The sequence below is a fragment of the Salarias fasciatus genome, chromosome 10 (assembly GCF_902148845.1).
Source record: "Salarias fasciatus chromosome 10, fSalaFa1.1, whole genome shotgun sequence".
Lineage (NCBI taxonomy): Eukaryota > Metazoa > Chordata > Actinopteri > Blenniiformes > Blenniidae > Salarias > Salarias fasciatus.
Window position 1 is genome coordinate 9,843,547 of NC_043754.1, and position 15,691 is coordinate 9,859,237.

The following is a 15,691-nucleotide window of genomic DNA, read 5'->3' on the forward strand; positions in this document are numbered from 1 at the left end:
ATAAGTCGCTTTTCTCTTTCCACTGTTGAATCACCTCATTCTGGCTGTTCTCCTGTTGGGTTTCGGTGTGTGTTTGATGGGAAGCGGCCGTTGCGGCAGGGGGATCACGTTTCAGATTTACCACCAGCATCCACAGTGACTTTAAATATTCGATGAACTGGGAGGGTCCTGCAACTTGCCTCTCTCGACGCGTTCTGCAGCGCAGCTCTGCACACCAGGCGCGACAGAGACCAGGGCGAAACCAGCTGTTTAGAAAGTTGCTCACTCGTCCTAAAAGCTTGAAGGCAACATTTCATTGCAGGTTTAATTTACCTGCAGTTGTTTTTTTTTTTGTTTTTAACCTGCTGTGTGGAAGTGCCATGCCCCACACCCCACCACCACCCTCTCTCCTCCTCTCTAACTGCAGTGCATTTTTTTGTGCGCAAATGTCTTCGCACGTTGCATGGCTCCGAAAGACAAAGAAAAAAAAACTGTTGTAGCTTTTTCTCTCTCTGTGTGTCTGTATCTCCAGCTCCGCGGCCCTGCAATTAAAAACCTTACATATATGAACCCATGTATACGGTCTTGGGGTGCAGTCTGAGAGGCTTTTTGTAAATCCACATTGCGCAAAGAAACGCGGTCATCAGGGGCGCACAGGTGGGTGCGCTCTCCAAGGTGCCGACGGATCAGTCCGCCCAGCTCCGGCGCGCACACCCGGTGGGGCAACCTCGGCCACAAGCGGACCAAAACGCACAGTTCAACTCAAATCAACCCCTCGGCTCTGCGGTGATCCGCGCGTTCCGCGGTGTTTGATTAGTGTATGGAGGATGGATTTGTATGCGCGGTAGTCTTGGGAGGAGAGGAGGGGACATGGGCGGGGCGGAGGCGCCTCTCATTTCCCCTCCACGCTTAGCGGGGCAGCAGGGCTGGAGAGACCTCCGGGGAGCACAGTCGCCAGTCCAGCTCGGAGACCCGCCTGGCCAAAAAAACGCGCCTCACACTTGCCAGGATTGCCAAACATTCCTGAAAAATATACCTGCTATTTATGGCATGTGGCTTGTAACTTTACTCCTGCTGTACTCTCTCCAAGAAGGTAAGAGAAAAAGAAATGCTGGAGACATTTGGCACCGTGCGCACTGAGCGCTGGACTGTCACTGCGTGCGTTTTTTTTTTTTTGGTTAAGTTGATTGAAAAGTGACAGTGGAAAGCTGCGCTCAATTACAAGCTGTGGACGCTGTGTGGTTTGTGCTTTGATGTATCATCGAGTGGATTGTGAAGGGAGACGGCTTGAAAAATCATTTATATTCAATCAAATTGTATAAAGCTGCTGCGTCCGAGCAAGTGGAAATTTAGTAAAAAGTAACGATTTAAAGTGTGTTTTCCCCTCCTGGATGCGTTGTGGCTTCGTGCAGCGGACCACGGAGCCTCAGATGGTGCTGATAGCACGGATTGTTTTCGCATTACCAACTCCAGTTATGAATATGTAAAATGGCTGAATAGGGAGAATGAGGTGCAAATACAGAGGGAGGGTGAGACAGGGATGAAAACATGCGGCGGCCCGCAATTATATCAACTGATTGACGATTATAAAGCAAATGCGTTTGGAAATGGTGCACTCTTGTGAAGTTTGAATGTGGATGTCAGTGATTTTGGACATCTTGAGGCTTTCATTGTGTAGCCTTTGCTAATTGCAGCTGTTTTGATGGGCTGGATTTTGACACAAGCGCGGCGATGCTCTTATTATTAGGATGAGATTTTAAATGGAATTTAATGTTTTCTTTCTAGTTAATGATAAATTATTGCCATTTTAATTGGGACACATTTGGAAAAAAAAGGCCCCTTTCTCCTCACAACGGCCTTATTAGTTTAATAGGTCTACACCCTCATGAAGGCCATAATTAGTGTATTCAGATTTGTCCTCCTTTTCTTTAAAGGCACTTGAGCTTTAGAACATTTCCCGTTTTTAATGTTTTCTTCAAAACGGCCCTGCGTTTGCTTTTTTTTTTTTTTTTTTTTAATGGATTTACTTTTTTCTTGTCTTGTTCAGTGTATGCAGCAAATCCCTGACCCTACTGCAAAGTTGATCTTGTGCTATTACAGTGCATTATAATAATCCTGAACAAATCTGCGTCGAAAATAACAGAAACTCAACACCATCTCCACGTGAGGCCTTTCTGCGGTCTGCTGGTGTGGAAACATGTTTGCATGTTGCTTTTATTGTTTTTGTTTGTTTTTTTTTTCTTGGTTGGAAAACGCTTAAATGAAGGCAAACATTTATTGCAAGAAGGAAAAAAAAAAGTGTGATCTAATGAATTGGCTGGAAGGAGGAATATGGCGGTTCTCAGCGCGAGCGACTCAAAATAGGCCATTAGGTCCATTTGCAATTTGAGTTTCTGATATTTTATCACATTTGAATATTATGATTGCTCTAATTAATTATGGTGATTATAAAATTGCATGAGGTCCAATATGCGGTGTTTTTTACGCGCGCGCTCCCTTTATTCAGCTGTAGAGATGTGCCGTCAGAGTCTCGCGGGGAGACTGTGGGATCATATTAATGTGCGCAAATTTATTTTCACCAAATGAGAAACTCCAGGGGCGTGGGTGCAGATTAGAGACCTGCCCGGTCATGGTCCTCAGTAATAGCCCACCTGGACCCCGCGGACGTGTTCGCGCGTGTCAGCGCGTGCGCCGGGGCGACGTGTTTGTGTTGACGGGCGCGTGGCTGAGGGCAAGTGGCGGGGACGCCCCTCCTGGTTTTGTTGTCAAATGTTTGGAGGGTTATTTCTGCACGATTTAAACTAGAGGTTCCCTCTGTTTTTTTTTTTTTTTTTTTTTTTTTTTTTTAAATCTTTCGCAACATCATTTTTCCACACAGAAAGCACACAGAAACAGGACATTTTTAGAGAAAATTTGGAATTAAAAATGCATCAACTTTTTGTCATACATTGAAATTTAGGATGGAGCATATGTAGAAATATTTTATAAATGTTCATTAATTACAGAACAGTCCATAGATTTAAACACAGTTATATTGTACAGTTATAAAGAAAGGATTTTTTTTTTTTTAATTCAGTGGTTTGCATTTCATGATCTTATTTTCATTTTAATACACTTTAAAAATTTTATTTTTTTAACCACCTGTGCATGATTTACCTCTGAATGAAATCAAGACAACATCACTAGGCCTCCTGTATTTTTTTCTTAAATCAAAAATCAAATCAGTATTTTAAAAAAAAAATCAAATTTTACATGTTGAGATCTAATTAGAGATGTTCAAAGCTGTGAGGTGAACCCTCTCCCTGTGGTCTTCTCTGCACATCCACCAAATGAAAATATGCAAAAGTCCCCCCTTTTCCCTCCCCAGTCCAATTCTCTGCTTCCTTTGCAAGGCTGCACAATTAAAGCTCCAATCTGAGCCTCATGCACCACTCAGTGACAGAGCGGTGTGGTCTGCAGGGGTGCCAATCATTACTCAGGGAGGACACAGTGATCCATTTTTTTTTTACCCACTCAAACCTGAAATTATTCAAGTTTGCATTCAATACTACACAAACATCCATCTTCAAAATGGATAAAGGACAAATTAAAACATCCCCGGGGGATTTTGGGGTGAAATTTGTTCCTTTCTAGGGGCAAAATCACATGATTCGTCCAGATTCTTTATATTAAAGACTGAAACACTGCTAAATTAAAAAAAAAAACAAATCTTATTTTTAAAAACAAAAACATTTCAGTCTTATGATTGATTTTCCATACTGCTGATCATTAAGCTCTTATAAATATAATGTGATGGCACAAATACCAGCCCTTATTCAAAGTAAAATCTGCATATATTTGTGGTGTAATTAGTGGCCAGATTGTGGGTTAAGTGTGCTGTTGATTGGATTCAGCAGCAAAAAAAGGGGCCTATTGCACTTCCCACTTCAAGAACAAGACGTCACAGCTCTGTCACTGGCTTTCCTGCGTTCCCATTCGCAGTTAAATCTGTTATAAAACCAAATCAAGTGACAAGAAATGAAATAATCAATTAAAAGCACTGTAAAAAAAAATGCAAACGACCACCATCAAGGGTAAGAGATTTTTTTTTCTCCCAGTGAGAACTCTGTGTAACACCATGCTGATGCTAAATTGAGACAGACCTCCTCCAAATTTTATTGGATGCTGGAGCTGCACATTTTCAGAAGGAGGGAGTGTTCAGCAAATGTCAAATCTCTGAAGCAAGTAGTTGTTTTTGTTGGATCTCCCTCTCTCTCTCTCTCTCTCTCTCTCTCTCTCTCTCTCTCTCTCTCTCCATCCCTCCCTCCCTCCCTCTCACCGTCGCTTCCTCTCGCAGTAACTCCCCTCCCTCTCTCTCCCTCATCACTAGGCAGAATTAAAGGCTGGGGGAGGGGCAGTTTATGCAGACTGTGCTGGGACTTGTGATCCACAGATTTGATATTCACATTAAGAGAGAAACTGGCTGCTTTGATGTGAGGGGGAGCAGGTCTCGGGGGACTGCTGAAGTAGCACACTTTTTTTTTTTTTTTTTTTTACTGACACAGCACAGTCCGGGAGGGGGGGGGGGGTGGGAGGGGGGGGAGCAGATTGTTGGGGACAGGGTGTACAGAAAGACAGTGGGTGGGGAACAGTGATACCCCTACGTTGATTAGATGTAACCCCAACAACCTTCCCCCCTTCTTCTTCTCCACCCACAACCACCTACTTACACCAGACCCCTTGAGGATTATCTATAAGCTTACACCTATCTGAATCCACGCCCCCCCCCCCCCCCCCCTTTTTCCACCAATATTCAATTCACACCCCTCCTTACAGCTCGTCTCCTCCCAGTTCTTCCTGTGCAGCTTCATGTTTCGACACACAAATGTGTCTCCTTACCAAAAACACAACTTTTAGTCCTGAAGGCTGAGTGCTGGAGGTGGCCGGTCAGCGCATGGGTTTGGTTGGAAATTAAGTTTTTTTTTGACAGATTACACAGATGATATTGCAAGTCTTGTGTGTGTCTGGTTTTGACCTTTCCTGAGTGTGTTTCACATCCCCAAAAGTGAACTTTTTGTGAAAAGGATTTTGCGGTGAGAGAAGAAGAGCAGCCTGGGAAGGTTTCTGTCTGTGCGTTGGGCTCAGGGACATCTGGATGTGAGGATGTGTGAATGTGAAACGTTGTGTGTGTGTGTGTGGGGGGGGGGTTCTGGAGTGTGTTTACCTCCTCACCACCATACTGTTTTGAACGTGGAGTGTGCATGTGCACAGACGCGCCTGTTTGTGGGGCGTGCGTGCGTGCGGGTGTGCGTGCACGCCGGTGCACGCTCACATCCTGGAGAGGCGTAGATCAGCTGCATTATGCATGATGAAACCTTGCATAGGTTATGACTTCTGCCTCTCTGACATACATATTCATGCGTGGCTCTCTGGCAGGATGTATAAAATAGTGGCTGCGACTCTGACAGCCTGAGGTTTAGCTCCAGCGGTGCCATCAGCGCTCCAACACCTTCCAGAGAGCGCTGGTTTTCTCTGGTGCTGAGTCTGAAAGAGGTTGATGAAGCCTCCTGGGTGCAGGTGAACAGAAACAGCAACACCACTGAAACCCCACAGCTTTGGGGCGTGCTGTCTGTCCACTGACTGTCATTGAAATGAACCAGACCTGTGATTTATGTTCTGTCTAAGAGTTGATTTTGCACTTACAGGGGTTTCTCAACTTTCCCTTTTTTTGTTAGACAGAATCATTATGATGAAATGAGTAATCAGTTTATGGGTAAAACTAAAATAGGTGTAACTGGTATGACACCTGCCAGCTACATAAAAAGACCGACTGGATTGGTCACATTAAAATACTCGAACTAGCAGGAGAAAAGTTCTGCTTTGTAAATCTTATGGATTCAAACAGCTCCTAGCAGTAATATATTTTAAAGTAAAAAAACAAAAAAACACAAAGAAGGCCAGCATTAAACCAAGAATTACTGCTTCGTCTACAACAAAGCATGCATCTGGTGACAGTGGGGGGGTTCAAGCTCATCGAGGGGGGCTCATCCTTCCATATTTCAAAATCTTCTGCCCTAGATTAGTGTGACCTGATAAACGTCTCGTCTCGTATGAGGAGGAGATGAAATTCAACATTACCTTTGAGAATTTTCCATGAACAATAAGAGCCGAAGAGCTGACAACAGTCTCTTTTAATTATGTAATGTAATCAATAAAGTTCTGGCAGCATTCTGGTTTGTCAGGATGATTTCACGATGCTTTTCAGGTCCTAATGACAAAAATGTTAGTCGAAATATATAATAACTCACAGTTTGAAAAGAAAACCGTCAAAACTCCTCCAAAGTCGAAGAAATAGTGGGAATTAACAACTATTAAACTCAATGGATTGTTGTCAGAATCATCACAGCATCATTACATTTTGTAACATAACTTTTAAAATGTGGATTTTCTTGTTAATTGGGTGTAATTTGTGTTTTGGTGAAGTCGTCCATATTTAGGATAATTTGAATTGCCATCAAATAATTCTTTAGACTGGTCATAGTGTCCCTCGTTCCAGCCCATCCTGTATGTCACAATTTCCACAAAATGTTTTAATAATTAACTTGATTGATTAGAACATCTAGCCTGGGCCTCTGAATGAAGTCAGACCCCAGTGGGTGGTTTCTCACAGTGGTTGCGGCATCTCTTTGGCTGTGACAGTGAATCAGCTGAGGAACACACCAGCAGTGGTGACGCTGAGACGACACACACATACAGCAGGTCTGGCACTATTAACATGTTTCACACTTGTGAATGGATGGCGTGTGACTGGCCGCGCCTAATTCCCCTCAAAGAGACATGGTTTCGTTTGGACACAGGAAGGAAGATACAGTTATGCCTACAATGGAGCCTTTGTCGTTTTCTTCGCAGTCGCTACGCTGTTGGTGTTTTGTTTTCATGTCACACAAGCTATCTGTACCGGTTGGCACAGGTGGGAAACAATGCTCGGTGTGGATTTAAATGGAGTGGAAGGTCTGCCGGTCTGGGACAAGCCAACATTGTGCCGGTTGATCTTGGGAGTGCACCTGGTGTGAAGTGATGAGGACGCTCCGTTTCACACGCCTGACGAAATATCTGTTTTGGATGAATCTAACACTGTTCCTTACTCTTTCAAACTGCTTTTGCGTGCACTATCTGTGAATTTCACTCACTTTTCAACAATAATTTGAAAAACATTTCGAAGAATGTGAATATTCTGGTTCTAGTCGCTTTGCCTCACACCAAGAACGTCCCCAAATCTGACGTTTGCCTGTTTTCGCTGCGTACGTGTGTGTTTCTCTGAGTGGTCTGGTTCACTTCCAAGCCAGAAACATGCAGCTCGGGTCAGTTGGTGATCCTAAATTGCCCGTAGGTGTGAATGTGGGTGTGTCCTGAGTGGGACCCTGAGTTGGATGAAGCAGCACAGAAAATGGATAAATGGACGGATTTTTAAAGTGACGGGATTTGAAGAGTTCCCAGTTCTAAAATTAGATTGTTCGTTGGGTCAGTGTTGTTAGGATAAAGTGTTTTATTTTTTTCATTCAGTCACAGATTTCAAGTGCCAAGTGCCACCATGGCAACCCACTTTGTCTCCTCCCAGTACGACTGAGTGCTGTGTATGTGTGTGTGTGTGTGTGTGTGTGTGTGTGTGTGTGTGTGTGTGTGTGTGTGTGTGTGTGTGTGTGTGTGTGTGTGTGTGTGTCCACTGAGTACATGTGGTTCGCCTGGTTTTGACAGGCTCTGAGTGGTGGGAGTTTGCTCTGATCTCCTTTCTATTCCACTTCCCGCTCCATCAGTCCCAGTGCTCCCCGACCCCCCCCCCCCCCCCCACCCCCCCCCACCCCAGTGCCCAGGCCCCCAGGCCATATAATCTACTGTAAGAGAGGTGCTCCTGCTGCCCAGCCCCCCTGAGCTCTCAGGGTGACCCCCTCACTCCACTACTTTAGTGCTGTCCCCCCATTGGGAGATTATAGATATTGCAATCTTTAATATGGGCTTTATGCTCAGGGGCCATTATCAGTAATCTGCAGAGGGGAGGGAGTCTGACCTGGTTTTTGCAGCCCACCACCGGACTGCCAGACACATTTTCATATACCATCTGTAACATGCTGCCCAGTTTTATCAATCCCTCGACCACAGAAAGTATTTCTTTCTTGAATCATTGACTACTCAGCCGTCCCAGACATGGATAAGAGAGTCGTCTTGGGTGTTTTGAACTCAGTGCCAGCTCACTGACACGGTTGATGCTGATGATTTATTCTGCCAGGATTTATTTTCTAATGTTTGTCCGTCCACATCACCCACAGTTCGTCTTCATCTGTGATACGGCTTAAACAAATTCTGACTGTTTTGATGAGGCAGCGACAGAAATGCGTCACACAATGAAGCAAAATATTTGTTCTCACTTCTGATTTCTCGATCTTTTTATGGAGGTCTCGTTAATAATCTCTTTGTTTTCACCGTCATCTGATCTCCAACTTCACGCTCACTGTTCACACAAATGGTTTTTATTGTCTGAACTATTTTGGTTGTTTTGCTGCGAGCTCCTATGAAGTTATTAAATATGAACAACGGGGATGTCGTTCCATTATCCTTTTTCCTCAGTATTACAGCATGATTACCGGATTATTCAAAAATAATGTCATGTTAAGACTTTTATTTGTGTGGCACAGGATAACTGTCCCAATGAAAAGGCATTCCGTGAAAAAAAAAAACAATGAATTGAGTTTAGAAAGTTTTATCTCTCATCATTGAACCTGCGAACAGTTAGTCACGATGAAGTTTGACACTTTCTTACAATATCTCACCTTTTGCTGAACCAGTCGTTCAACTACACAAATACACTTAAAAAAGCCGATCTGGCAGCAGATAAGATTACTTTTGTGTGTGTGTGTTCCTCTTTATTTTTGAATGAAAAAGTTAATTTATCCATATTTTTTGTCATCCTGGATTTATTGTTTAATGGACTGAGTAAGAAATTCAGGATCTTTTGGTGGGAACCATAGAGAAGTTCCAAAGTAAGAAAGTAACTAAAACTTATTGTATAGCACCTTTCACCTTTTTTATTTATTGAAATTTAATTATTTAGTTTTTGGTCAAGGTCTTCAGAACATTATTCATTCATTCATTCATTCATTCATTCATTCATTCATTCATTGAATCATTCATTTATAAATAATAAAACATTTTTTCCTATCTAGCATAAACTGCTCAGCTACCATAGGCTGATTTCGAAAATTTCAGAGATGAGATAACAATAAAGATATACACTTTGAATTTAAATCAAACTATTGAATCTTTAAATCAGAAAATGCAAACGAAAAGGCACGTTGCTTTGCAACATCAGTAAAAGAAACTCATATTTGAAAAGACATTTCAACCAGTGAACATCGCAGATTCTATCATCCAACATTGGCCTTTATAGATCCTTATCTCTAATACATATTTTTCTCATCAGTTGTGAAAAAGTACTTTTGAAGCCTTTTGGAAAGAATAAAATTGGAGTTATGGCTCTCTCAAAAAACTCAGAAAGTTCTAATTTCATCCTATTTGCATCAAAACTCGTGATCTTTCAGGGCGTTTTAGCGTCTCTAGTGATGTTTTAAAGTTCTTTTTTCTGTGCTGCTCTCAGCTTTAAGTGGGTGACCATGTGGTGGATGGTGTGTATTATTAGATGAGAGAAGTGAGACTCAGCAGTGACTGACATCCACATCTGTCCATCAGCAGCGTCGCCCCCCATTAATTTTTTTCCTCTAATCTTTCCAATAATGACCCCAAATTTGAGTCCAACATCCTCTTTCCTCTCATCACTCTCCTTCCTCTGCTGGAGGTGTGTGTTTAATCTGAGTGCCAATGAATATCGTTCCTGAGTGTGCGCTCGTATTGTGTGTGTGTGTGTGCGTGTGCGTGTGTGCGTGTGTGTATGTGTGTGTATGTGTTAAATATGTAAGGAGATTAAATGGACTTAAATCTCTGCGTCTGGCATAGAAATTCCAATCACATAACCTATCAGCGTGTCCGGTCTCTCTCTCTCTCTTTCTCTCTCTCTCTCTCTCTCTCTCTCTCTCTCTCTCTCTCTCTCTCTCTCTCTCTCTCTCTCTCTCTCTCTCTCTCTCTCTGTTTATCTTTGTGTATGTGCACACTGTACGGAGGTATCAGGCTCCTCCCCACTCCGATCCACCTAAACCATGGACGGCTTTAGCCCAAATCCCTGGCTTTCCACATCACATGACTGATGTTTGCAGCTGGACATTTGACATACATTTGTTATGATTATTCCACTACACATTTGAAGGACATGCCCACTCAACTTCTGCCCGTCCCCGAGATGCTTTAAATTGTCCACTTTGCTGACGTTGATGGTGCTGTTTGGCCTCCATCTTGCTAAGCGACTGTGTGTTGTGTGCTTCCCCCTGCAGTACACAGTGAGGATGTGGGCTCTACCAGGCTGTACTTTGTGAATGCCTCCCTGCAGAGGGTAACCTACTCCAGCTCGGTGGGGGTGTCCCTGCCCTGTCCAGCAGGGGGCACCCCCAGTGCCATTCTCCGCTGGTACCTGGCCACCGGCGACGACATCTACGACGTGCCCCACATCCGGCACGTGCACGCCAATGGCACCTTGCAGCTGTACCCCTTCTCGCCCTCCGCCTATAACAGCTACATCCACGACAATGACTACTTCTGCACCGCCGAGAACCAGGCCGGCAAGATCCGCAGCCCCAACATCCGCATCAAAGCCGGTGAGTCGGTGGAACGAATCAGACATCCGAACGGCGGAGAATACAAAACAAGCGGGGGGTTACGGTGCGAAAGGTCAAAGTGAGACACGACAGGATGAGGAAGGGAGCTAAAAGAGACAGTTGTGAGAGCATAAAGTAGAGCAGACATGATTGGCAGCTGCAAAAAGCCCAACCCACACACAGAATCACCTGCCCTAAAATAGCCCGTCTCAACCTGAACACAGATTGACCTAGAACACGGTCTGCAGAGAGAACATCTGCATCACATACTACATCAGGACTCGGCCTTTGCTCGCACCTAAATGCCTGAGCTGGTGATGAACCGCTGCACTTTATACTGACATAACCCCGTCGGCTTCATCGACGGCACGGCACCATCTGGGAGAATGAAATCCAAACACAAACCTTTCAGTACTCAGAGCTGAAATATCAACTCTGCTGTTTTGAAACTACCACATCGGGCAAGGAGGAAAATGGTGACGATTAGTTTATATATCGCGGATAGTTCATCTTTGCTGACAGTCTTTCATTTTAATAAAGGTCAGTACAACAAAGGGCGTCAGGATCTTGACAGTAATTTCTCTCAAGCAGGGCTTTTTTAAAGGTTTTCAAGGTGAGAAAAGCAATCTGCTGCAAGGAAATGTGATGATATGACCTCAAGTATCAATGATTTTATCACCAATTTTATATATCCTGCTATTAATAAACACAATTTTATACCAAAAGGAAAAAACTGCTGCTATACAGAAAACTATCTCAGGCCTGTTAACGTAACCAAGTGTCTTTATTCCGTTTAGAGTTAATGTGTCACACAGTCAATCATTTTCCATGAGCCGACAGCAGACGGTTTGTGACTACAGGCGGCCTCCGTTTGAAATCATATTCTCTTTTCTGTCCTCCTTCTCCTCCCTGCTTCCTCGTTCTTCAAAGTGTCCTCTTGTGCCAGACTAAATATAGCCACAGCACCCTTCTTTAATTATCTCTCATTAACAAACCTAATTGGTGCTTTCCATTGATTAGACCGTGCGAGGCTGCTTTAATAGGCGAGACCTCATCTACAGTAAAATAGTACATCTGGGGGTTTTGGGCTCTTCCAGTTCAACAATGAGAAGAGAAGAAAGTGAAACGTATCCAGTGAGCAGATTCTTCATACCACAGCTGGATTAGAGTTCCACTGCCTCCATTGTCCCGCCCTCCCCCTTTTCCCATCATCCATTCAAGCCAGTCGGTCCCTCCCCCTTCCCTCCTGCCATCAACATCTGTTTTCATATTCTGCCTCCCAACACCGACCTGAACTAATACTCATATTCATTCTAATACTAATACTAGTGCCAAGTTGAGGATTTGAGCCAGGACCCTGAGCTGCATGCCAGCCGGTTGCTGCCTTCATTCCCACATGACCCAAAAGCCCGGCCTCAGGAGCCGAGGGATTAGCACGAACCAAACATCCTCCAGCCAGCGGCCTCTGTCAGAAGCGGGAGGCTTCGGCGCGCAGGTTACCGTCAGGCCGGACGCGGTTGCGTTGTTTCGGGTTGCCTGGCCACAGTCTGGTGCCTGCATGACGAGCACCGGCGGGTCACCAGCGAATCAACAACAACACTGCCACATCAGATCAGATTCCTTCTCTTCTTCTATTTAAACAAGATGTAAATTTCCGTGCGCTTGCATGCATTTCCCTCCTGCAGCAGGAATGTATGCGTGCTGTCATCGTGTCTGTTACCAGGGAAGGGATTCCAAACCAGTTTCTTAGCAACCTTCAGATACCTCCTAGCTTTCATGTGATTTTGCTAATGAGCCCCTGCTCATTCAACAGAGCGTAAAATATTGCATGAACCTGCATAAACCAAAGCAGCAATAACCCTTCAGTCGTGCAGCTCATGCTGTTGCATCCTTACGAAAGTTGTGTGCAGAAACGGTGCATCAGTGTTTTACGATGATGTTATCTCAACGCTGGAAAATTATTTTCATGATTATCCTGCTTAATGGCGGCTTGTGCCATTTGTGGTGAAAGCAGAGGCAGGATTAGAAGAGTTCAAACAATGCACAAGAGCAGTCCAGTAATTTCCAATGAATGCATGTGGAGTGCTGTGGTAATTGATGAAAGGGTGTTTTGCTCTGGAGTGTTAATGTGTTGTTTTTGATGATGTAAATGCAGGTGGATTATTATTATTTTTGTCCTCTGAAGAGGCCCAGTACTGCCACACTGATGTGATGATGATGTCCGTACTCTGTCAACATGGCTTTCCGATCAAACACTTTTGGAATATCGGCATCGAAAATCTGTCAGATATTGAAAGTATATTTTATAGAAATCATTTGGCTGCTTGATGGCAGCAGTAAGCACTCATACATGTTTACCTCTGTACATAAAATTGCACAGAGAAGAGGAAACATAGCTACAATTTTGGGACAGATATTCAATAATTCTTAGTTGACATAGAAAAGGAGCTTCATTTATTTAGCATATGTTACCTTATTTCAACTTACATGATCAGTCACATTCTCACAGACATGCAGAAACAGGCTCGTCTTCACACACAGAATCTGCCATTCAAGACTCTCTCCCACCACTGGGTCAAACTTTAGAGCCAGACTCTCAATGTATGAAATGTTATCAATTGTGATCACATGTTTGGATGTATACAAACTGGTAATCATTGTAAATGGTTTTCTATTAACCTTTTCACCTTTTCACTAACCTGTTCTATCCTGCTTGGGACTGGTTTGTAAAAATCACAGGAAAAATGTCAGATGGTTCTCTTACAAAGCCTGTCATTAACACACATTGTGTGTCTGTGTAGTTTTCAGGGAGCCCTACACCGTTCGGGTGGCGGACCAGCGCTCGATGCGGGGCAACGTAGCTGTGTTCAAGTGCCTCATCCCCACTGCAGTGCAGGAGTACGTCAGTGTTGTGTCCTGGGAAAGAGACACTGTTTCCATCGTCCCAGGTAGGAAACCACATGGATGGATTCTGAACATCTCGTGGCGTCCAAGTCCGACTGATTTGGCGTTTTTTGGAATTTTTTTTTGCCGCGTCTCCATCTTCCACTGTGTGTGATTCTGTTTGTGTGTGAGAGAGCGGTCGATGCACCGCTGCACTCTATGTTTGACCGAACTCTTAACTCGTGTCTTCTGTCTGCTCACTGTTCTGGATCACTGATCTGGTCCCACTCCTCCTCCTCCTCCTCCTCCTCCTCCTCCTCCTCCTCCTCCTCCTCCCCTTCTTCCCTATCACCAGCTATCTCCTCTCTCTGTTTCCTCCTCATTACTGCTCTTTTCTAATGATGATTACATGTTTATCTCTCTGCTGTCACTGCCTTTGTCGTCATGCTCAATTCTCCCTAACCGGTATCAGTTTCCGCCCTTTATTGTACGAAACGCCAAAGCAATAACACAAGACAGAATCTTTCACTGTTCCATTATCTCTCCTGATCAGATCTATTTCCGTCCACTTCCTGAATGTCTTGCTACTTTGTCCTTGAAGTGCGCGGACACAATTAGAGACACAGGATGTCAATTGGACTGTGCCCCCACATACATCTTCATTAACCTCATTTGTGCGAGAGAGAGTGTGTGCAAGAAACACAGAGAGAGAAATGATGATGAGTTTAGTCTTTATGTGTCATTCTCACGCTTCTTGGTAATGCACTTAAATATACTTGATGTTTCTTTTAATGTTGGTGCAATTATTTTCCGCAATTAAGACCCTCACAATGGCAACATGGTGGGAGGGGTACGAGACAGAAAAGAACAACAAACCAAAGGATGAGAAGCAAGGAGGGTAGTAGGGCAAGAATGGCCTCAGGTCCTGGCAGATGGCGTTTTATATTATATGTATGCAAAAAACACAGACACTGTGTCGCACACATATACGCGCACTGATGTAGCAGGAGTTTGCTGTTTTTGAGACATTTTACTGTACTTTTCCAATTTAGTTTCATGTTTTTATTGTATTTTTCTATTACTTTTCATACTTAATTTATTCAATTAGCAATGACTTGGACTCACATGCACTGGTGGAGAGATCAAAACACATATATCCCCTCTAAAACTGCAAATCTCTGATTATTATCTTACCATTCATGTAACCTTCAGCTTTCACGACTAACACTTATTAAAAAAGCCATTTTTACTCAGTCCAGTACTTAAAAAATGCTATTTTAAGGTTTAGTTATTTGTTGTTTTTGACAGATCTGCTGGTCTTTTATGGATTTTTCATTCTGATTTGTTGTTATCATCTAATTTGACCTTTCCTCTGTTCGGCTCAGTCACTCTGTGTCACAGTGACGGTGTAAGATTCCATAATGCCTGGATGCAAAATCAGATCTGGATGTGCAAAGTGTGTTTATTTACAGTTTCTACGTATGGGGCATTTGTGTGTGTGTACCGTGATGAGGCTTCTGTGTGTAATTAGGGGTATATAGGTCAGCTGATGAGCAGTGAGTGTGAGGATCAGATGCTGAACATGATGAGCTGCTCACTGAACTCAGTATTCGTTTCCCTGTGACACACACACACACACACACCACACACACACAAACACACACACACACACGGCTGTGTTCAACCTTGACCTGCTAATCAAAGTGTGTCCTCATCGTGCTCACAGCCAATCAGGACAGAGTGTGGAAGAAGATCATGATCTAAATATTGTTGTTGCACTCTCACATGGATACACAGAATATTTGCAAACATGCACATGCACACGTCCAGCGAACATCAATTTACCCATTTACACACGTGGCTTTACTCTGGTAAACCCTCTGAAAGGCCTTGACTTGACCAGTGAGGGACCGTCTGGATAGATCTGATGAAGATGTGAAAATTAAAATTGATTTTGTGACTGAAAGCTCACTGCATGCAGGTGACTGTGTGATTGCCTGTCTCTCTCATCACAACCCATTGAGCTCGGCGGCGGAGACTTGATTTAGAACGAGTAAATCCGCCGTGTAAAAGTGCACGCTGTTTTACCCCCC

At 43.8% G+C, this 15,691-nt stretch overlaps 1 protein-coding gene across 3 annotated transcripts in view; it reads left to right on the plus strand.

The window, feature by feature from the left end:
• The first annotated feature begins 816 nt into the window (after positions 1 to 816).
• The window catches only part of LOC115395634 (Down syndrome cell adhesion molecule-like protein 1 homolog), a 47,918-nt gene continuing 33,043 nt past the window's right edge, over positions 817 to 15,691 (plus strand). For 2 of the 3 annotated variants that reach the window (XM_030101256.1, XM_030101257.1), the window contains exons 1-3: positions 835 to 1,072; positions 10,395 to 10,715; positions 13,517 to 13,663. In XM_030101256.1, coding sequence (XP_029957116.1) covers positions 850 to 1,072; positions 10,395 to 10,715; positions 13,517 to 13,663 — 691 coding nt within the window. In that variant the 5' untranslated portion in view covers positions 835 to 849. Of the gene's footprint in view, positions 1,073 to 10,394; positions 10,716 to 13,516; positions 13,664 to 15,691 lie in introns of all 3 variants that reach the window. The other variant, XM_030101255.1, reaches the window with a different exon arrangement.